Genomic DNA, 25,252 nt, shown 5'->3' with positions numbered 1-25,252 from the left:
CACATGGTAATTTTGTTCGTTGGGCCAACTTTGGCTCACTGTTGCCAATTCCACGTTGCACCATTGGTGTACCAACATTGTGCCAACAATTTCATACCATGTTATATAGTTGGCCCAACGTTGGGCCAATGTAATTAAGAATAACAAAAGTATAGTTGTAACATTTATTATCGAAATACATATCAATCTTGTTCATCATCTTTTTCGGATTCCGATGACATTTCCATGGCTGCTGGCCTTGCACGTTACCTCTCCTCCTCGAGTGCTGCAATGACAAATGCAGAAGATAAGAATGTCACACTAAAAGGATTTCAACAGTTTAGTCTTAAATATGCACCTGAAAATTAAAGTATATACCACTGAATAAAAAGGTTGTTCGTATGTAATCAGCATACGCACATGTCACCTTGTTCAGACTATAGTTATAAAAAAATAACATATAACATTTCCATCGAGTTAAATTAAAGTACTTACAGTTTGTTTTAAAGTTTGTTTTGTTTAATGACACCACTAGAACAAATTGATTTATTAATCATCGGCTATTGGATGTCAAACATTTGGTCCTTTTGACAAATAGCCTTAGAGAGAAAACCCGCTATATTTTTCCATTAGCAAGGGATCTTTTATATGCATCATCCCACAGGCAGGATAGCACATACCACAGCCTTTGATATACCAGTCGTGGTGCACTGGCTGGAACGAGAAATAGCCCAATGGGCCCACCGACAGGGATCGATCCCAAACCGACTGCGCATCAAGCGAGTACTTTACCACTGGGCGATGACCCCCCCCCCCCCCCCCCCCCATGACAGTACTTATTCATAATTCTAAAACTAAATAACCTAGCCATTACATGTCTTGCTACATACAGATAAAACTAGGCTTTCTCTTATTTTGTTCCATGTTGATGGACATTACTTGTCCTGTCTTAGTTCTTGATTAATTTTTTTTCTTATTCAGTGTTACACATTAAATATGTTTAAAAACATATAAGGGCTATTTCTTTTTAAAATGGCCTGAAGATTTTTCTAAATGTTGGGAGGGATGTCTTTATAGTATTATACAGATTCTGCTATGTTCACCATTATTAAAAAATACTGAAAATGTGTAGATAGGAGTTTAAAAAATGGCCTGCCGTAATAAAATTATAAACTGTGGAAATAGTCAAATATGATGGCAAAAACTCACTCCTTTTCTTATCATGCATCCTTTTGCAGTGCCCACTTTGGTCTCTAAGATGCAGTTCCTCTTCTGCCTCTTTTTATGTTGGTTTTTGGCAGCATCTTCAGAAAATAAGAAATGGTCAATATTAAATACATGTTTTCAACTTTTTAGATGTGAAATTATGTCACAAGTTAACACAATTATAGCTTGAAGAAATTATAAGTTGAACATTATTGAATTGATGGTTTTTAACTTAAATTATTAGCAAAATTAATAATTGTAAACTTAATATATAGTAACAAAATTCTAATAAACAATAGATATTTCATGTCTGTATATATTTTATTATAGGATATTAAACAAGTGTCCATTTCTTATCAAGTTTATGTCAGGAGTGAAATTATTTTTATTTGCCTTAGCAAGAGTGACAAATAAAAATTATTTCAAGGCTAATATCCTTAGGCTATTTATTACCCAAATAATTATGTTTTAAATTGACAAATCATTGTATAATAATACAGACGGTGATCATTTGTGACGTGGGACGTAACACTCCTAGTGGGACGTAACACTTTGATAGGTCTCAAGATATTTTGAACCATAATATTAGGGGTAATAATACCTTTTATCATCTTTCTGAGAATTAATTTCCTGATGCCGTTTTTTTTCCTCGTGCCAACTCGGTTGTACTGACAGGTGAAGGGATGGGTGAATATGCTCTCCATTAATCTCACAATTAGATCCTTTGCTGTTATGTGTCCAAAGAATTCAAATAGGCAACCTATGTGTAATACATAAATACGATAGTATTAAATATCATAAAAATATGTTGCAAATGGATGTTATATTAATTGTTCAGCTCTTAACCAATCATTAGTTCATACATATTAAAATCACACATTACAGATTTATGTTATTTGTTAGAAAATGTCACAAGTTTAGAATAAATGTTTTGAAAGATTATTTTTTGTGAACATAATTTTATTTTTGTTTAATGTCATGTTCTATGCATGCTCATAATTATCAGTCTAGTTTCCATTACATTCATATTTCTCATCTGTCACTCTCTGCCTATCATTATCTTAATAATAAAAAAACAAAAACTTTCCATAAAGTAAACAAAAACTGGCAAAAAAATCTGAGATACTATATTACATTATGTTCACACTCCTTACTAATAAAATTTCAAGCAGACTGCCTAAAATTTCCAATATCACTTTGTAGATGCCAATAGTGTTAATATAAATATCATATATATTTTTTATTATAAATTTTATTATCTCCAGGTCAATGACAGTGTCATACTTGGGGAGCCCTGAATCACTGCCTTACAATATGATTTTAACGTCATCAAATATATTAAATTAAACAAATATATAACAAAATCATAGCATTCATAAGGAGATGTTTAGCTTTTTGAAAAATAAAATAAGAAAGGAATCTTTAACAGGGAGAGAGAAGAGGGAGAGAGGGATGCACAGGTGACAGTTTGTTCAGTATCACGTTGTGATTTGCTATGCAAGTATCAGAGATTACTACACGATTTTAAAACATTAAAGAGTAGTACTAATCAATTTTCAGATGATTAGAAATATCACTAATCGAGATTTTGAAAACAAAATGTTCCCTGGAATGATAAGATATTGAGATATTAATAACAAGATTTAATTATTTTTTTATTATTGTTTTATTTTGTTTGTTGGTTTTTTCTGTTTGTTTCAAAACATGCTGAGATTTTTTTTCTATTTAAATTTATTATAATTACAATTTTTTTTAATATAAATTTTTTTATTTAAAATTTCCTTTGTAAAATATTTATAATGGCCTATAATCTTTGGTTTTGAATTTCCATACTATAAATATTTAATGTTGATACTTGTTAGCCAGTTTACAAGTTTTCTATTTTCATTATTTAATACCAAATATAATTACTGGTATTTGTTTGTCTAACTTGAGTCTTTTGCTAATGTCGGTGCAATGTTGTACCAACGTCGAGCCGACCCCTTCAAGCAGAAGTACATTTGGCGCAAATGCTTCAAAGCGGTAATTGTTTTTTTTTAACGATTTACACAAAACCTTGGTAATTTCACATATAAATCCATACATTTTCTGAAGCAGAAAATACTCATATTCATTTAGATTTTGTATTGTGTTCCAGATATTTACGTGAGTGGTTAAATTCCCGAAATTAATGCTTGAAATATTTTCTGTTCAAACACAAATGATTGGCCGCTGAAGGTGAAGGTCAGAGTTTTCCTCATGTGGTCGCAATGTGGGGTGAGATCAGCTCGAACCAACCATTTGCCAATGTCGTGGCAACATTAGGCCGGCGACGCAGATAGTGCCAACCATTGAGACATTTGGCCAACGTAGTTGTGCTATCTGGGATGGGACCCTGGTGATTCGAGGTACTTAATAATTGTATTAGTATATTTTAAAAGTGCTTTGTAATTTTATTATAATTAATAGTTGAAGAAACTTTTTAATTGTTACTTGAACCAACAGTGCAGAAAAATTTACATATTTGATGCAATCAGAAGTAAACACATGCTTACAATCAGCCTCACTGAACAAAAAACCGAAAAACGTAACACTATTGAGTCGTGTTATTTACTATTTTCAAGTACAGAAGTGCAAAACATCATAAGAACAAAGCATATAGCTGCAACTAACTTTATTGAATTTATGTCTTGAATAAATAAATAAAAATGGAACTCTTTTTTATTTTTAAAAATTATTGATTAAGCAGTTAGCAGATTGCTGTATGCATGGTGTTTAAAGTTTTGCTAATGTATAACCCCATTTCATTCTGTTAATGCAACTTGAAATATATTTAGTTAAATAGTTTTATTATATTATCACGTCATTATGTTGGTTTACAAGTCAGGTTAATCAAAGAGAAGTGCCTTGTAAATTACTGCTTTTGTTTACACTGTGCATACAGGAGTTGGTTGGAGCTGACGTCACTTTGCCCCAAGCTAGAGTACCAGACTCATTGAAAAGAAAAGAAAATGGCTGCCCCCATGCAGTTAGCAAGAATAATCACATTTTTTTATTAATTCTAAAATTACATGTTTTTTATTTGTTAAAATGTCAGTATGTGTTGATGGTCCGGGTATGCATCTTTCCAACACATAAGAGGGGCAGGACATAGCTCAGTGGTACAGCACTCGCTCGATGCGCGGTTGGTCTGGGATCGATTCCCGTCGGTGGGCCCATTGGGCTATTTCTCGTCACAGCCAGTGCACCACGACTGGTATATCAACGGCCGAGGTATGTGCTATCCTGTCTGTGGGATGGTGCATATAAAAGATCCCTTGCTGCTAATCGGAAAGAGTAGCCCATGAAGTGGCGACAGCAGGTTTACTCTCTCAATATCTGTGTGGTCCTTAACCATATGTCTGACGCCATATAACCGTAATTAAAATGTGTTGGAGTGCGTCGTTAAATAAAACATTTCTTTCTTTTTTCTTTCCAACACATAAGGCTCATGTTTGAGTTTACTCTTCCTTTAATATCACTTGAAATTCATATTTCGTAAAAAGTAAATATTTTTAATCATACGTTTTTCTTCAAACACATTGTTATTTATTACGGTACTCTCCTACCTTTAATTATCGTCTCAGTATGTATTATGACGCAGTATTTATTTTGGCACACAATATCTAAATAACAAGTGTGCATCATCAAAGAAAAACTATGATGTCGCACGCAGAAGGTTTTGTTAACAAGCATTTTTTATTGATAAAAATAAAGCAATGTTTATAATTTGTAAGTATGTAAACAATTAACAATACCATGTACCTAAAAGTACTATCTTCCATATGTCACTTTTTAAACATACATAAACATACCTGTAGATCAGACCTTGTCTTTTAAGGTGCGCAAATGTGTTCGCGCTCGTACAGCTCATGTAATTTCAGTCTGGCAATTGTGAATAATAATGCTTGTTACACATAACAGACAGCACACGTAAAATAATTTTGTATATTGATTGCCACTATTTACCTTACGTAGCTGATAGAAAGATCCGTTTAATAATACCAGAATTTTTTTTTTTTACGAGAACGGTAGCATCCATGCAAGATTTTAATATATGACTGGTATTTATCTTTGCAATACAAATCGGAAAACACTGGTTTAATAGACATCTTTGAAGACGTACCAATCCAATCAAAACTTCTTTATCTATTTAATTTATTATTAATTAGAATAAGTCCACTTTTGTAAGGTAATATATCACAACGTCTGATAAGGATAACTCATTTATACTGTTCCTATAGTTATGAAAAAAAGAGAAAATTAAGGAATTGAATTAAACAGTGGCTTCTGTACCCTGGAAATCCGTGAAGTCTAAAAGGCAAAAGTTATTGTGACACACAAAAGACAAAGATAATTGATGATAAGTTCTTTAAAATCCTTTGTAATGACAGATTTTGTCGGAATTTGTAAAATTTTTATGACCAATACTGGGCCCGTTCTAGCTCCATAACATAATGCTGATTTGACATGGATGTCGGAGCCATTCGTAACTGGTAGTGGTAGGTCAAATGACGTGTTACAAAATGTTGAGGGAGGGAGACTGGTTGTGTAATTGTTGAATTAAAAATGCCACGTGAATGTCAATTCCCAAACTAACACTATCAATTGAACTAATTATAGGCCTACATTTGACCAGTTATTTAAAAAAATAATACGAGGGATCTAATTCAGTTCATGAACCACCTCCTCAGAACCAGTGAGTTTTTCCCATCCCAACTACCCTAATCATGTTCGTTGTACATAATAATGAAATTCGAGACAAGTTGATTCCTACACATTTAGCTGCATGTTCATCAAACCATCTCGCACTGAAAAGGTATATATACTCTTCAAAAAAAGAAACGCAAAAGGGTACAAATGGGTTATAACTCCGATTTTATGTTTCCTACCGGTTCATGCTTTGTGAATATAAGGTCATTGCATGTCCCAAACACATTCCCATGGTTACATTCGATAAAACGCAGCTACTGTACAATAAAGTTCCAAAATGTGAATATTCGCAAAAACGCAGCCACGTGCAAACCATGTCACCACTGCACGTGCGTTGTCTGCACGTGCAACATGAACACCGACAGTATAAAAGTGCAGGGTGTTCGCTTGCCTGGCCTCTGTATCTGGCCGACAGTTGACAATCCAGGACATGCCACGTCTCAGTGAACCGCAGAGAAACCATGCCATCGGCCGACTAGACGCAGGCGAATCCAGAACGGCCGTTTGCCAGGGCATTCCATGTGTCCCCAAGCACCATCTCCAGACTGTGGGACCGTTACCAGCAACATGGATCAACACGTGACCTCCCTAGATCCGGTCGACCACGGGTCACTACCCCCGGGCAGGACCGCTACATCCGGGTACGCCACCTTCGGGAACGATTGACTACTGCCACCTCCACAGCCGCAGCAATACCAGGTTTGCGCAGGATATCCGACCAGACCGTACGGAACTGCCTACGTGAGGTAGGAATTCGTGCCAGACGTCCAGTTCGAGGTGTCATCTTAACACCACAACACCGTCCACTCCGACTGCAGTGGTGCCAGATTCATTGACAATGGCCTCAACTGCGATGGAGACAGGTGTGGTTCAGTGACGAGTCCCGATTTCTGCTCCGACGTCATGATGGAAGATGTCGCGTGTATAGGCGTCGTGGTGAACGTTATGCGGCAAACTGCGTGCAGGAAGTGGACAGATTCGGCGGGGGTAGTGTCATGGTGTGGGCAGCCATCTCACACACTGGCAGAACTGACCTGGTCCACGTGCAGGGCAACTTGAATGCACAGGGCTACACTGACCAGATCCTCCGGCCACACATCGTTCCAGTTATGGCCAACGCCAACGCAGTGTTCCAACATGACAACGCCAGGCCTCACACAGCACGTCTCACAACGGCTTTCCTACAGAACAACAACATTAATGTCCTTCCTTGGCCATCGATATCACCGGATTTGAACCCAATTGAGAATCTATGGGACGAGTTGGACCGACGCCTCTGACAGCGACAACCACAGCCCCAGACCCTGCCCGAGCTGGCAGCAGCCTTGCAGGCCGAGTGGGCCACCATCCCCCGGGACGTCATCCGTACTCTGGTTGCTTCAATGGGCAGGCGGTGCCAGGCAGTTGTCAACACACGCGGAGGCCACACCCGGTATTGACTCCAGATGACCTTGACCTTGGTGGTGTGTCCTATCACTTACTCACAATGGACTAGAGTGAATTGTGAACAATCCTGCAACATTTGGTAATTATCGGACTCACCATTCAATAATTAAATCAATTCTCCAAATGTTACGACAATGTGGTTTTGCGTTTCTTCTTTTGAAGAGTATATATAATTGTGTGCATCAAATTATCTGAATAGTACATATTGTAATTAAAAAATCAAAATGTCTGCATCAGTGTATGTCATAATTATATTTCTATAGAACTACTTTTTAATAAATTATAGCCCCATACACTAATGAACCAAACAACATAAAATTAGAAGAAAACATTATTGGTTTATTGGTTCATTTTTGCAACATATGTCTCTGCATTTACATGTACCAATTACTTCACTTGCCTTAGCATTTTGATGAGTGCGATTTTTCATTTGCCTTTGTTTTTCAAAAGCCAAGGATTGCTATATATCAAAATTTTCACAATGAATTTTACTCACCTGCTGCACTAGATATTATCATCTGCTACTAGTGAAATAAACACGAGACAATTAGACCACCCCTACATCAATCTGTTTCTCTGGACATTTGAATGAGTCACCTGTTCTTATTTTACATGCACTGCATACGATTATATTGGGTCAAGATTAAATGACGTTCAAGTGCATGTTACATCTTAAAATAATACCTATTCAACATGAAATGTGTAATAGACATTGTTTTGAATAAGAGTAATAATAATACAAAAACAAAAAAGCTGTCAAAGTTATCCCATCCTATCTCTAAGACTATGTCAAAATTACCAAATGTTTGACATCCAATAGCCGATGATTAATAAATCATTGTGCTCTAGTGATGTCGTTAAACACAACAAACTTATTTATATGGAATTTATGGACCACCGTATATTGTTTGCAGTTGTTTTGAGTTATTTTTCTTGAATACTGGTCATTCAGAAGTTATCTGGATGTTCCACTTCAAAATATATACTGCATCAAAAGGGTTAGAGTATTACAGTATACAGAAATAAACTAAAACTAAAACTACAAATTGCACTATATATTGAATTTAATGTTTATATTTCAATGATATATATATACATTAGGTTATGTCTGTCAATAATAACAAGAAAAACATTGTTATTTCTACACTACGTGAGATCGTTGCTTATTTGCTTCAAAACCCATACTGCAATGATAGGCCTACCATTATATTTTCTCCACTTTTTGTCCAAACATAAATCATGAAAAAACCATTACATTTACATGGATTCCACATATTGGACTGAAACCATATCAGCTACATCGACTTTGTTAAGATCTCTTAGGACAAAACATAATATGCAATTTTTCACAGTCTACCATTTTGCTTTTTTAGTGGGATACTCTTCAATTGGGATGGAAGCCTCCTAAATATATGACGTAATTAATTTGATGTCATGATGAGTGCATATGTCATAACATTGTTAGATTACCTCATATCGATCCACCCCTCTTGAAGAATTCCATAAACAAGCAAAATGGCAGACGGCAGAAAACTGCATGTATTTTGCCCTTTGCGATCTCAGTGAAGGTAATGTCGGTGACATCGTTACAGTTTCGTATGTGGAATTTGTGAAACTGTAATGGTTTTTTTTTTCACGATTTGTATCTGGACAAAATTTGAGGGAAATCTAACGGTAGCCTAACTAAAGGTAGGAGAGTATTTTATCATAGGTGTTAACAATTTGGTTCAGACTTTTGTAATGTTATTTGTCACTTATAAAAAATATGGATTATTTTTCAGAACAATAAACAGTTTTTTAACTGAAAACATTAACATTATGCTCTTGTCATAAATTAACATCTATTCTTCTTGTTCTACATGATAGAGGCACAGAATTATTTATTAAAAAAACCCATTCTACCTCCACCAAACCGCTTTAATTTGTACTACATGTAAATATTCATGTAAACAGGCTTCATTCAGAAATTACTGAACAGAACTTTGCTATGAAAGACATAAGAGGTAACATAACTAGCCTTCCATAAATTTCATTGTTCTGTGTAAGGATCACATGGTATATCATCTAACTTTAACAGGTCTGAAGTCAGTGTAGCAGACAATAACTTTGCAGGGATATTTGAAGTTCGCTGTGAGGCATTTTATTGGTACCAAAATATTGCATTAGAAAATTAGTCTAGGTTTGCAGTCCAGTACCGGGTCCCACCCAGAGCGAATGAATGAATGAATGAATGAATGTTCAGCACAAAAATACACATTGGTTATTGGGTGTCACAACGACTCAATAGGTTGGTGTAAGACCGCTATACACCTTCTCTCTCACTAACCACTGACAACTAACAACTAACCAACTGTTCTGGACAGACAGCCTAGATAGCTGAGGTGTGTCCAGGACAGCATGCTTGAACCTTAATTGGATATAAGCATGAAAATAAGTTGAAATGAAATAAAGCATTTTTAATATTGAGAGAAAAAAGACACTTCCTTGTTTATGTTCAGGCTGATAATGACGTCATATCTCACATACTCTTGTGATATATGTAGTTACAAAGTATCGAAAACATATGTCGATCAAAATTGTGTGACGGTATAATACAATTTTTAATTACAAGATTTTCTTTAAACACATTCAGGTGAATTAGTAATATGTTCAAACAAAAACATATTCCAAGTTCTATACTGAGCAAATAATGCCGTTTACAGGTTTGTATGTTTTTATTTTTCATAATTTTAGACAAAATATTAAGTTTTAGTTTTAAAAGAGGAAAGAAATAAAAAGTACCATTTATCCCATAAAAAAATTACCGTTGGATATTTAATATTTATTGTTTACAAAGTCAAAACAAGAGTGTGAAAGTGACTGTCGTCCACCTTAATACTGTAAATAATTACTTGATGTATTATATTTTTAACCAAGAATTATTTAAGATCCCCCAAACTAATGCCAATACAATCTGTTAGAATCAGAAAGTAATCATGTAATGAACAAGAAAACACAAATGTGAAAAGAACATTCCATTAATTATTGTTGTTTTTCATTCTAAGTATATTTACTATGTCAGCACCACACCTTGTCATTTTAAGTATATTTACTATGATAGCTCTACACCTCATCATTTTAAGTATATTTACTGTGTTAGCTCCATACCTTGTCATTTTATGTATATTTACTATGTTAGCACCACCTTGTCATTTTAAGTATATTTACTATATTAGCTCCACACCTTGTCTTTTTAAGTATATTTACTGTGTTAATTAGCTCCACACCTTGTCATTTTAAGTATATTTACTGTGTTAGCTCCACACCTTGTCATTTTAAGTATATTTACTGTGTTAGCTCCACACCTTGTCTTTTTAAGTATATTTACTGTGTTAATTAGCTCCACACCTTGAAGTATATTTACTGTGTTAGCTCCACACCTTGTCATTTTAAGTATATTTACTGTGTTAGCTCCACACCTCGTCATTTTAAGTATATTTACTATGTTAGCTCCACACCTTGTCATTTTTGTGATGCTCAGCATAAGAGGTGGAAGAAATTACAACCAACTAACACAAATGTCTAGCTTCCATTGGTCTGACTGTTAAAACATATATTAACTGCTATTGTTTAATTGGTGTGAGCTAATACTAAAGTAAATTCACTGAAAACAAGTCAGAATTTTTTTTGGCAGTGTTAGTCCAGGAACCCAGAAATAAATAGTACATAGCTGATTTTTTCAGGATAGATGCCTAGTTTCTGAGGTATGCTAATTTTACTACAGACATAAAAATGTATAATTATCTTCATGTAATCAGTTTATGCATGTAACACATTTTCGTTATCTATCTGTTTTGTTTTTATTATGTACCCTCAAATTATTTTCTGACAGAAAGCCTGAGGTAGACAAAAAAGAGGCTCTTTTAGCCTAAACATGGTACTTGGTTTTCATACTTTCAGGATTTGCAACAGCCCCCTTAACCCTGTAAATGTTAATAGTCGATACATGTTAATGATTGATGTAAAATGTTAATAGTCAATACAAATGAATGATTGATGTGAAATGTTAATAGTCAATACAAATGAATGATTGATGTGAAATGTTAATAGTCAATACAAATGAATGATTGATGTGAAATTCATGTGTAGGCCTACTAACTAAAGCATCTAATTTTGAATATTTCTGCATCAGCTCCTTCCCATTCCTGAAAATATATACTTTCATTCAACTTATATGGCTTCATATATGAAAAATAGCCATAACACATTGTAATATGAATTATATTCCATGCTACTGTCGACAAAACAAAGGTTTTGATTTATTAAGAAAATAGTGAGTTTTAATCAAATGTAGCCTACTTTTCATCATTCAGAACCACTAAAGAATGTTTGCACATTTAGGTCCATAAAAATGTTAAATGATTTATCTTAATAATTAAATACACATTATTTATTTATTTAAAATGTATAAATTGTGCTATAAATTACTGGTCCAACCGGAGGGGACTACAGGTTTCATCTCTGTCTGTCTGTCTGTCTGTCTGTCTGTCCACCCCTCTCAGTGGCGGATCCAGAAAATCCATTTAGGGGGCCCCCCAGCGACATGAGGTGGAATGCCAAGGGAACTTTGGGGGAGGTTTGGAGGGGGATTGTAAAAAAAAGAAGAAAATTAATATATACTCTTCAAAAGAAGAAACGCAAAACCACATTGTCGTAACATTTGGAGAATTGATTTAATTATTGAATGGTGAGTCTGATAATTACCAAATGTTGCAGGATTGTTCACAATTCACTCTAGTCCATTGTGAGTAAGTGATAGGACACACCACCAAGGTCAAGGTCATCTGGAGTCAATACCGGGTGTGGCCTCCGCGTGTGTTGACAACTGCCTGGCACCGCCTGCCCATTGAAGCAACCAGAGTACGGATGACGTCCCGGGGGATGGTGGCCCACTCGGCCTGCAAGGCTGCTGCCAGCTCGGGCAGGGTCTGGGGCTGTGGTTGTCGCTGTCGGAGGCGTCGGTCCAACTCGTCCCATAAATGCTCAATTGGGTTCAAATCCGGTGATATCGATGGCCAAGGAAGGACATTAATGTTGTTGTTCTGTAGGAAAGCCGTTGTGAGACGTGCTGTGTGAGGCCTGGCGTTGTCATGTTGGAACACTGCATTGGCGTTGGCCATAACTGGAACGATGTGTGGCCGGAGGATCTGGTCAATGTAGCCCTGTGCATTCAGGTTGCCCTGCACGTGGACCAGGTCAGTTCTGCCAGTGTGTGAGATGGCTGCCCACACCATGACACTACCCCCGCCGAATCTGTCCACTTCCTGCATGCAGTTTGCCGCATAACGTTCACCACGACGCCTATACACGCGACATCTTCCATCATGACGTCGGAGCAGAAATCGGGACTCGTCACTGAACCACACCTGTCTCCATCGCAGTTGAGGCCATTGTCGATGAATCTGGCACCACTGCAGTCTGAGTCGACGGTGTTGTGGTGTTAAGATGACACCTCGAACTGGACGTCTGGCACGAATTCCTACCTCACGTAGGCGGTTCCGTACGGTCTGTTCAGATATCCTGCGCAAACCTGGTATTGCTGCGGCTGTGGAGGTGGCAGTAGTCAATCGTTCTCGAAGGTGGCGTACCCGGATGTAGCGGTCCTGCCCGGGGGTAGTGACCCGTGGTCGACCGGATCTAGGGAGGTCACGTGTTGATCCATGTTGCTGGTAACGGTCCCACAGTCTGGAGATGGTGCTTGGGGACACATGGAATGCCCTGGCAACGGCCGTTCTGGATTCGCCTGCGTCTAGTCAGCCGATGGCATTGTTTCTCTGCGGTTCACTGAGACGTGGCATGTCCTGGATTGTCAACTGTCGGCCAGATACAGAGGCGAGGCAAGCGAACACCCTGCACTTTTATACTGTCGGTGTTCATGTTGCACGTGCAGACAACGCACGTGCAGTGGTGACATGGTTTGCACGTGGCTGCGTTTTTGCGAATATTCACATTTTGGAACTTTATTGTACAGTAGCTGCGTTTTATCGAATGTAACCGTGGGAATGTGTTTGGGACATGCAATGACCTTATATTCACAAAGCATGAACCGGTAGGAAACATAAAATCGGAGTTATAACCCATTTGTACCCTTTTGCGTTTCTTTTTTTGAAGAGTATATAATAAAATTATAACTATTTCAAAATTTACGGTGGGGGGGGGGGGGGGGGGGGGCGCCTTAGATCCGCCTCTGCCTCTGTCTGTACCACATATAGTTTTGAGGATGTTTTTTTTTTTTAGAATGCCTGGAGATATTGAGCTGAAATTATGTGACACTGTATAGTTTTATCTAGTCCAAACGGACATAGAAAGCATGGTTTTTTCCATGTCCGTAAATGGTTACATTACCCTGTATATAACTGATATTCAAAATTTGTGGCACCATGTTTCAAACGTTCCTCAACCGAAATAGTGTAACAAATGAACACACAAACCAAAAATGTATAACCTCCCATACTCACTAAATCCCAACTGAAATACTTGCATCATTATTAACGAAATAAATCTTCCGACAACCTTCAGAAATGTTCCTGCCATTTTAAATTTGCTAAATCCAGGGAAGCAACTTACCCTGCACATTAAGAAAAGTATTGACTTAATGTGCGCCCTGCACTAAGCTTTATCATGTACTGTTACACATCAAGTTTGCCTTTCATGGTGATTTACCCATTTTGGACAGTTATGGGCCTTTGAACTTAGCTGATATGAATATTTGTTTTTCTGACTTATTTTGCAATGCCTCAAGATATTGATCTAAAATTTTGTGTATAGCTTTATCATGTTCTGTTACAGATCAAGTTCGACTTTCATGGTAATTTACACATTATTCACAGAGTTGTGGCCCTTAAACTTGAAACAATATGAAAATTTGTTTTGTGGACTTTTTGTTTTTTTGGCAATGCCTGTAGATATTGAGATAAAATTTTGTATAGAGTTTTATCATGTATCATTACAGATCAAGTTTAACTTTCATTTCATTATATCCACTTTTCACAGTTGTGGCCCATGCTTTAGCTAGAATGTGATATGTTATGTTCTTTTGTTTCCAATATTTTGTGTGTGGTAAAAACAAGGTTTTTAAAAATAATTACAAAATATGGTATTTACTGACAAAGGATGCAATACTGGTTACCGGTTATGTCATTGGCATCATCAGTATTGACATACTGATACAAATAAATTTCCATTGCTTTAAGATGGTTATAATAAACTAATATACACATGTGTAATAGGAATAAATCGCCCAGACAATATTTCATGTACTAACAATGGCAGTTCACAGAGATTTGTAGTGATCTTTATATCAATTCAGCAAGTCTGACCAAAAACTTTCATGGGTTTATATTTTAGTGGGTTCAGAGGTTAAGTAGGCAGCCTTGAAAATATAAAACCTTGAAAGTATTAACAAATTCTATGAATATTAATTGTGATCACCATAATAAACTAACAATTTACTGCAAAATATTTTATTTACTGCCATACGCAAATCACAAGAAAATTCCCAGGAATAGTATACTGATTACTGTCTATTTTATGTTAGGGATGAGAAATTTGGTATTAGGGTAAATATCATATCCATTTAGGTTTGTGCTATTTTCTATTTTCTTTAATATTATTTTATATTAGGAGCACTGAGTTGAGTTATTAAGGTTAGGGTTTAGGTTTGCACTATTAATTTTCTTTCTTTTTTAACAAATTATTTTATGATTGCTAGGAGCAGCTAGATTTGAGTGATTAGGGTTTGGGTTCAGTTTTGTGCTATTTTTTATTTTCTTTAATTCTTTATTAGCAATATAGAATCAAGTGATTTTGGTTAGTGTCTAGGTTTGTGCTATTTTCTTTCTTTTTAAATATTATTTTATATTAAGACCATATATAGGGTCTAGTGATTTGATTTAAGGTTTAGGTTTGTGTTATTTTCTATTTTTCTTATAATTAGGAAGTACTTGGTTTATGTGTGCTATTTTCTATTTTCTTCTGTTCTATATTAGGAACATAGGGTTGAGTGATTAGGGTTTAGGAAAACAGAGCTAGCTCTGGGTGAGAAAAACATTTCGCCAATTTGTCTATTAAACTTAAAAATTGCAGAAATTGATAGTTATTTTATAAAAAATGTCAATTATTACCTGAAATTGCCAAATTAAAATAAAATTCACCAACTGCTTTCAAAATTTGCAGTTTGCGAATTTAGTGAGTGACAGAGCTAGCCCTGAGGAAAATAGGGATGAGTGATTGTGTTATTTTCTATTTTATATATTAGGCGTTAGGTATGCACTATTTTCTTTAATGTTACTTTATAGACCTCCTATACATGTATACAGGGCCATATGTGTGGATTGGTATTTCTGTGTCTGTGTGCATGTTTTTTTTAGTTGTATTATTTTAGTGTTTGACTGCTTGTTCTATATAGCCTGGTTGAGTGATTAAGGTTAGGGTTTAGATGTGTCCTTTGTTATATTTTCTTTTCTTTTATATTAAACATAGGATTGAATGATTAGTGTTAGGGTTTAGTTATGTAGATTTTTAATGTGTATGTATGTGTTTTTTTAATGTGTGCAAGTTTTTGTGTGTGTTTTTTTTGTTCTATTTTATTGTGGAGCACGCTATTTTCTTTAATATTATTATGTAACATTTTCTTTAATATTATTATGTAACATTTTCTTTAATATTATTAATTATTTTTTTTAAAATATTATTATGTGACTAGTTGTAACCTGTGGTAAGCATGGGGAAGTTTAGATGAGGTGTGGTTATCTTACACAGGGCTTACCAACAAAACTGTGACTGGTGTGTTGATAACCAGCCATCTTTAGCCGATGTACACAGCATGATGCTCATCTTAGAGGGAGAGTAAACTCAAACATGAGCCATATGTGTTGGAAAGATGCATACCCAGACCACCAACACATACTGATACTATAAGAAATGATAAATGTGTAATTTTAGAGTTAATAAAAAAACGTGATTATTCCTGCTAACTGGGAGCAGCTATTTTGTTTCATTTTTGTGGCGTCCGGTACTATGGCTTGGGGCGAAGTATGTCAACTCCGACCAACTCCTGTATGCACAGTGTAAACAAATGCTCTAATTTACGACAAGGCGCTTCGCTTTCATCAACCTGACTTGTAAAACAACATAAATGACTTAATAGTGTAATAAACTATTTAACTAAATATATTTCAATTTGCATCAATAGAATGAAATGGAGTTATAGTATTTTTCTGTCTTAAAAAATCCAAAGACAAAATGCATATTATTAGGCCTATTGGTAGTGTACGTTGGAGCAAAAATGACTACTCACGATACCCAAGTGATAATTTTCTTTTCTTTGGGACTACGTAATTGGTCAGTTGTGTGATTTTTAGATGGGAAAGTCTACTTAATCAAGGGTTTTACAGAATTATTTACAGTAATAAAGCAGGATGGCTGATAATATCCATTACCATTTTATGGATGGCAGGTTAGCCCACAATACTCTGTGATGTAAATAAAACCGGCCCATATTTTTTTTTTTTAGACAGTGGTAATTAATTACCGTGACTTGGTTAGGCTACTTTCCAAATACACACCTGCCAGTCAGGTACAGGCCACAGAAAGAAAAGACCAATTAACTAAGAAAACACTCCAATCATCATTTCAGTTTGTGGGTTAATGTATAGACAAAACATGATACAGTTATTTAGACACTTTGACAATGGTGGTTTATTTTGTATTGAAAAATAATATATTGCTGGCTTACTGGGATGGATATTATTACAGAACATTGCAATACATCCGCAAAAATCACCTATGCTTGTTTCTTCAGTTCTAAGACTATTTCCTGACGTGACACGTTAAGTATTACGTAACCAGGGCATATTCACTGGGATGGTAAAAAATGGCTGCACCCATTATATATAATTTGTCACATTTAACCGTTTTATTAATTAATTATAAGATTAAGTGATTTTTAAAACATTATTTTGGGCACTTTATGCAGACGAGGACCGCCTTAAAACAAGGCCTGTTTTTTTCTGAATGCATGCATGCATGTATGCTTACTGTGTGTGTATTCAAATCCTTGTGCTTGTTTTTTTTTATAAGATGATATTCATAATGAAAAGAATTGAAAGCACTGTCTGCGTTATTTATAGATACATTTTGTTGTTTCTTTCAAAAACATTTTATTCCTATATCATATAATAGCTAGCATATACAGTGTAATAAAACTATGTAATATTTTTCAGATCACATACTTTCAGAATTGATAACTTTGCAAATTAGATGAAAATTAATCTGGTCATGGCACCATGTTTATTGACATGTAAAAGAAAATACTACGATGACACTGGAATTAATGTATGCATCGATACTAATGGTCATCAAACAATTTTTTTTTAATAACAACTTTACATTGAAAGTTGTCAAGCATTCTGAAAACAACAAAGTCATGCACTAATTTATTTTAATGTATAAGGATATCCAAAGTGGTGTCATTCAAGTTTGACCTTCATTTCCATTTAGAAAGACTCTGAGTCACATATTCATGCATCATTTCAATATCAAGTAATGGCTGAATGGAATTATAGTTAAATATAAAATTTACAAAAGAAAGACAATATTTTAAGCTTGAGATTATATGATAAAAAGATTATTACCCTCGTGTGTTTCGGTATCATCAATGCCAGGTTTGCATGATACCTTCTTTTTATTCCTAATATATGATAGTAATGATATCGAAACACACGAGGGTATAATAACCTCAATACAGTTGTGTGAATGGCTTCATTAATTAATTCACAGTTTGCACATGCCGTTTTTGTTCACACCCCGATCAACCTAAAAGAAATAACACAATCCTTAATTAATTGAAACAACAAGGTAAGATACTTACATATCTTGCCTGCCACTGGGACTGATAGTAATCACTGACAGTTTATTAAAGCAGCTGTAGTTGTGCTTGTATTTATGGCAAGCTATTAACTTTAATATTTATAACTATATTACAGAGACAATTATGACAGAGATGTAAAAGCAAGATTAGCTAAAGAAAACCATAGGACAAGACGACATGATAGCCGTCCAAAAAAGCCTGATGCACAGACATATATTCCACCAATCCGATTAAGAAAAGGTAACACCAATCCAATTAAGAAATTGTTTTGCAGTCATCATTACAAATACATATTGTTCATAAATTGCATATTTTCAACATCCATAAAATTTGCATATAAAATCACAGTTTTCCCAATTAATACAAAATTCATGATATTATTATATATCAGTTCACAAAGACTGAAACTAAATGCATATATTAATGTATTATAATTGACACATACATGTACTATTGCAAGATACTAATTAACATTTCTGAATTGATATAATTAAAAAAATATATATTTAGTGCATGTACACAAATGTTAAATTATTACGATTTATTAATAACATTTTAGTATGTGCCAAGGTTTATTTGAATAAACTAGCTCTGGATCTCGATCGAGTCTTGCCATTTCATTTTACATGATGTTCAACATATTAGATAGATTTGATCTCAGCTAGCTTCATTTATTTAGTATAACATTCAAATGTCATCTCAACCCACAGATGCCATCATTAATTTAATGTGTTCTTTGACAGTCCTTTTGTCATCTACATCTACCTTACACTCTACCTTGCACAATCCTATGTGTTTTGAAACACAATGTTATACTTAGCCTATACGACCATGAGTACGTGAATGGAAAACGTTTTGGCAGATCATTCTTGGACAGGATATTGGTGGGAAGCTATGGGCTCTTGTTTATTTATTTTTTTACAGCGAGTCATCTTAACCTTTTGGTTATTTGTGTTCTGTTTTTATGTCATTTATTTTATTCATGTAGATTATATGATCAAGTTTCTTAAGTCCAGGCATGAACTTATTTATAACTTCCTGCATAAATGATTAATGTTGGCAAATTCAGAATGTTTATAGTAGCTCAAAATTAATTTTATATGAAACAAAAGGTACATACATCAGAAACAAGGGTCAGCTGTTTTAACTGTGTATAGGATTCATAACATTTTGTTTTAATAAATTGTATACAGCTTCTTCCATTATAATGTTGTGGCATGTTTTTAAAATTAATGCTTTAAAAAAAATTCATAGAGAACAAAGTATTGTTATAAACCAATGTGCAACAAATTCTAGCCTAGTCTAATGTACATTTTGCTATTTGTGATAAATGTTGTGTAGTGAACCTAAAAGGTCTACACAAAAAATACCAATTTTACAAGTATACACAACACGCTGACGAATCCAAATATTTAATAGTTTAAAAGTAAAATATAAAGTGACTTCAACTTAAAACCCCCACCTACAATAAATTTCTTACAACTGTCAAAATATCCCTGACGTCATTCTCAATTAGCTGATTAAACAATGACGTCACGTCATTGTAACACACCTCGCAATGTAAATAAACTAATTTTAGTATAAACCTAAACACATTACCGACAGTACATAAAATCCTCTGTGCAAGATTTATCATGTATCGTGGGTCAGACTTTACTGAAACTTACATTTGAAAGTCATCTGTATCAAAAGTTTATAAAATAATATTATACTAGAAAAGAATTACCAAATTGTCTACCAACCTTTAATTCATTTTGTTTAGTATAGTATTTATAAGATTATTGTTCCTTGTATATATTTACATACGTAGTATAAGCATTTATAAGATTGTTATTCAGGTCAGGTCATAGGTTTTAACGTGTACATTCAGAGCAAGCTGTTGTAGTACACGCTTGTCATGGGCACAGGTGTCGACTTGTGCCAGCTCCTTTGTCCAGGACCGGAAAGGTGTTGGGGGGTGGGGGTGGGAGAAGGGGCTGCCCACGCTTGGCAAGTGCAAGATATTCAAGCAGCCCGACCTTCTTTGAACATAGGTGTTAAATATGTACATGTATAATAAGTACACGTATTTATAAAATTATTGTTTCTTTAATATGTTAAATGTGTATGTTAAAAGATTATTATTCCTTGACTACTATACTGATTTTAATACATGTATGTATTTAAAAGAAACTAATGAGGTCTATGTGTTTTGTTTGAAAAGAGAAAGAAGAAATGTTTACACTGAAGTTTGAAGACAAAGACAATCAAGTGTACAGTAGTGTAGTTTATAAGGTATTGTGCATGTCTCCTAATTCACATATTTTCTACAGTCCTTTCATTATGACTTACCTATTTGGAATTACAATTCGGATAAGTGTGGACCTTTTGTTAATATACCATCAAGTAATTGTTTAATAAAACAAAAGTTTTTTTGGCTATAATTTTTAAAAGGTATTTCTCTGAAGGTTGAAGAAGAATGTTATCAGTAGTTCTATTTATAAGTTACTAAATGAGTTAGCTACAGAATGTTAGCAGTAATTATGACCAAAACTTCAAAATATTTGGTCATAAATGGTCATTGTATTGGAATTACAAAATGGTAGCAGAACTACATCTTCTTAAATTAGCCCCTTCAATCAGAAAACAATCTAATAATTATCTAAGTTGGAAATATATAAGTGGCTTTTTACTAAACTACCATTACCTGTCTTCAGGGTTATATTGTGGGAGATAATATATAAACACATACCCAGTTCATAAGCTTGTATCAACCAGGAAGCATTGATTACCAGTATCGTACATGGAATTACATTTTTGGTACATTGAAAAAATTATCACAGCTAGTCTACTTGTGAATAGAAAGAAATGTTTTATTTAACGACGCACTCAACACATTTTTATTTACGGTTATATGGCGTCAGACACATGGTTAAGGACCACACAGATTTTGAGAGGAAACCCGCTGTCGCCACTACATGGGCTACTCTTCCGATTGGCAGCAAGGGATCTTTTATTTGCGCTTCCCACAGGCAGGATAGCACAAACCATGGCCTTTGTTGAACCAGTTATGGATCACTGGTCGGTGCAAGTGGTTTTCACCTACCCATTGAGCCTTGCGGAGCACTCACTCAGGGTTTGGAGTCGGTATCTGGATTAAAAATCCCATGCCTCGACTGGGATCCGAACCCAGTACCTACCAGCCTGTAGACCGATGGCCTGCCACGACGCCACCGAGGCCGGTAGTTGTGAATAGATTTGATTCCCACCTGATCTCAATTTGCACCTAATACAGGTACATGTGATAACCAAATTACAACAAACTATGTATTATTGGCACTGTTTGGGTATTCTTTAAAATAATTCTGCAAATTAATACATGTCTCATCCTAACAAAAATTATTCTTGATCTAGCAATTCTTGATATAGAATAATTTTTTGGGGGGCTGATTTTATTAAAGATAAAAGTAGTTTTCCAATGGCTGTCCATTTTCCTCTGCCTGTGACAGTCCCTTGGTTATGATGTCAGGGGTGAAGACAGTTTTTCATAATGATGTATTTAGTTACATAAGAGACAACCACATTGACCATATACTCCTCAGCAAACTCTGAGATCTACATGTTTAGGTGTGGCTGGAAATGCTGGTTTCATTGACTTGACAAACATAATTTTCTTATAAACCTAATTTTCTTTTCAAGTTAACCTAACCTCAAACAAATGGCATTAACCCCCTACATGTGTAGGCTGGAACGAACATCCCAACATTCACTGGGATGGCTTAAAGTTTTCCATTGAGTCCTCTGCTTCCTGTTTGGATCTCGTGATTGAAGCTTTCTTTACTTTTGAAGTGGCTTAGTTTTATCCATATATATTCTTTCTATTTATAAGTTAATTGGTTAATTTTCGTCCATAATAAGTGTTATTTTCATCACTTATTTCTTGAACCATTTTGTTTGGGTGACTGCCATTTTGTTTTCTTTGTTAATGGCAGTTTGTGTTTATGCCTTAACGGAAATTCTAGTCTTACACTTTGTTTACTTTCTCTGTCTTTTCAGAATCTATAATGTCTACTTTATCTGTTGGCAAGGCATGGAGGGCTTGCAATAACTGCAGCATTTTCTCGCCTCCAAGGACTTGCATGATATTTGCCCATATATTTACTGAATATTTGAAGATGATATCCGCTAGAAAGCAGGACAGATCTGATAGGGCATTGGGAATTTTGGTTCCATCTGTGATGCACCTCCTTCTGTTGACTTGATAATCAAAGAATCCATGTTAGAAATGGTCAGGGCTATGTTGCCATCTAATGAAAGACACCCTGCCAGCTGTTTTGGAGTATGACACAGCTTCATGAACAGTTACGGAGGATTCTAGTCATGAGCCTCACCCGTCAGCAGATCTTACAGCAACCAGGGTTAACTGTATGACTCCTGCTGCTCCTGAATCGGTTCCAATGGCTTCCCATATGACTCCAACATCTTCCACACATGGCTCCAAGTCTGTTGCATTGCCTTCCATAATGTCTCCCACTAGTCATCAACATGGATCTTTTGACCACATCTAGTCACCCAGGTCTGTGTCTGGCTGTATGGACCATCTTCATTCTCTAAATAAAGCTCATTGGCTTCCTGTTTAGGCTTCTTGAAGATTTCCCTGATGATCCTTCCGCTTCACCAAGACTAAGTGGAGAGGATATCCATTCAAGACTGTGCAGCATTTATTTATTTACGAGTTGTTACCATCTTTCCCCTGACTGCCGGCACTGTCTTGGAAAAGTTTTCTATGGTTTCCTCAGAGATTCCACCAGAGGATGTCATTATGAGATCTTTAGTGGCCCGTTCTGTCATCTTGAAGGTAGCCTTGGACCTTGATTTGGCATTTAAAGAGATGACAGGAGTTGTTATTGCAGCCTTAGAGCTCCTCTAAACTACGTGGGTAAACTTACCAAGGTTGTATGGGACAATGAGAATGAGTCAATTCCACCTCTTCAGACTGTGCCTATCTTCGCCAGCCACTCACTCAGATTTAGATTGCAATTAGGATTTAACACTTCCAGTGTGCCCAACACTGGTTGTAATGACCAATGTTGGAAATTGACTTGAAGTTTATTGGAGGAACAGGGATCTCCTGTGTTAGGACCCATGGTTAACTCATAATCTAACAGGCTGCAGTTATTTGCAGACCCATCCTTGACATTATCACCAAGGGAGACTCAACACTCTTCAGAACACATTATAGTGTTAACCCTTTGAACCTGAGTGGCTGGAAAATCGGCCATGACGTCAACCTCCAAATACCCCAGCGGCCGGAAAACCTGGCCACCACGTGTCTTTATTTATAAACAGTATTGCTAGGCAACTTCCCGACCAAACACGTATAAAATCAGCAAAATAATGGCTAAAAAAATGTTCTCTGTTCAACAAGTTTTAGCTGAAATACTGAGGAAGAAATAGGTGAATCAACATACAGTTATGAAAGTGATTTTGAATCCAAAATTGATTTACAAAGTGATATTGATATTAATAACACTGAAATTGATAATGTGCAGTCTTCTAGTGACAGATCGGTTGTCAGAGGGGGCGAAAGTGGGCGTGGCTCTAGTGATCATTCTTGCGATAACGGGAGAGGTTTTCAGCTACACTCAGAACATAGCAGTAGCATACATTCCCTTGGTAGAGGACGTGGTCGAGGTAACAATGACAGGATGGTTCACAGAGGGGGCAAAAGGGATTGTTCTTTGGTTTACCTTCTGTAAGGAGGTTTTTGATGTACCTTCTGTAGGGAGTTTATGTGCATCCAGTTTTCAGTGGTGGTTGACTTTGTCAGATGTCTTGGACAGTCACTTTTGCTGCCGTTCAAGTGTCTCACCATCTTGGAAGGATATGGAGCTCATCTTGTCGACCAGACAATGTTATGGCTGTAATCGTTAGAAGAAAGCCAGTTTCACATAAATGTGTTAAGAGTTACAAGTGATCCTCAGTGTGATCCATTGTTGGCTAAGTCCTCTGAGGAATGCAAGTCTAACGGTGGCCATAGACAATGTGACAGAAATGGCTGAAATAAACCAACAGTAGTTCCTGTCGCTAAGATCTCTTAAACTCAGTACCGCTGAAAATATGAGCCAGGCACATTCTGGTGGATATATTGTCCAGGCCTCATACAATGGAGTGGATGTTGCAATCCAGAAGCCTTTCGGTTGGTGTGTTAAAGATGATGGACTCTGAACCAAAACCTGTTTGCAACAAAATGCTTTTCCCATTGCCTTAAACATTTTGAAATTTGATTGGTACGATGTTTTTGGATATAGTTTGGTTTACCATACACTGTATGGTCTGGCCATAGCATGTTTTTGTTTGTTTGTTTTTGGGTTTTTTAGTTTTTAGCAGAATATTTTACGTGGGTATATATTATTGGATTTTTCACTAATGTGATATTGTTTTCCACAACCCTTTACAATATAATCCACTGGTGATGATAGAGATTTAATATTGCTGTTGATAATCCATTTTTATACATTGTTTTATGATATTGCATTGTCTGTATGTCAGTCAGTAAACGTTTTGTTTTTTAAATATATTTTTTTTATCAATTTATATTAGTGCACTGTCTAATGTCTAATTTTAATGTCCCATGGGAATTGTTTTAAGAAAGCAAACAACCATAAATCAATTTATTATATCTCACGGATGAAGAAAATTGTTGGTGCCAGTCTTGTATTTAGAATGAATTGTATGCACTGTGTATTTCAAACAAAAACATCCAGTATAAGAATTAAGATGGTGGAAACTTGCACTCACACAAGCTGTAATAAGGGTGTGAGACTTAAGTATCATCATTTTCTATTAAAAACGGAACATTGCAACAGGAAATTAAGTACTCCATCCCTTACAAGTTAGAATTGAAAGCTTTGAGAATTGCAGCAACAAAGAGTATCGACAAACCAAGGTTGCACACAGGAACGTCATCCGAGGAATTGAGGAAATTTGTTTGTTTAACGA

General features: G+C 35.6%; 1 protein-coding gene across 1 annotated transcript in view; it reads left to right on the top strand.

The window, feature by feature from the left end:
- Positions 1 to 25,252, top strand: part of LOC121378249 (UPF0561 protein C2orf68 homolog) — a 31,921-nt gene that overhangs the window by 467 nt on the left and 6,202 nt on the right. The window contains exons 2-3 of the mRNA XM_041506327.1: positions 18,387 to 18,511; positions 20,475 to 20,545. Coding sequence (XP_041362261.1) covers positions 18,387 to 18,511; positions 20,475 to 20,545 — 196 coding nt within the window. The remainder of the gene's footprint in view (positions 1 to 18,386; positions 18,512 to 20,474; positions 20,546 to 25,252) is intronic.

This window comes from Gigantopelta aegis, chromosome 8, assembly GCF_016097555.1.
Source record: "Gigantopelta aegis isolate Gae_Host chromosome 8, Gae_host_genome, whole genome shotgun sequence".
NCBI classification, from domain to species: Eukaryota; Metazoa; Mollusca; class Gastropoda; order Neomphalida; family Peltospiridae; genus Gigantopelta; species Gigantopelta aegis.
The sequence above is the reverse complement of the archived record's forward strand: the minus strand, read 5'-3'. Positions and strand labels throughout refer to the sequence as shown.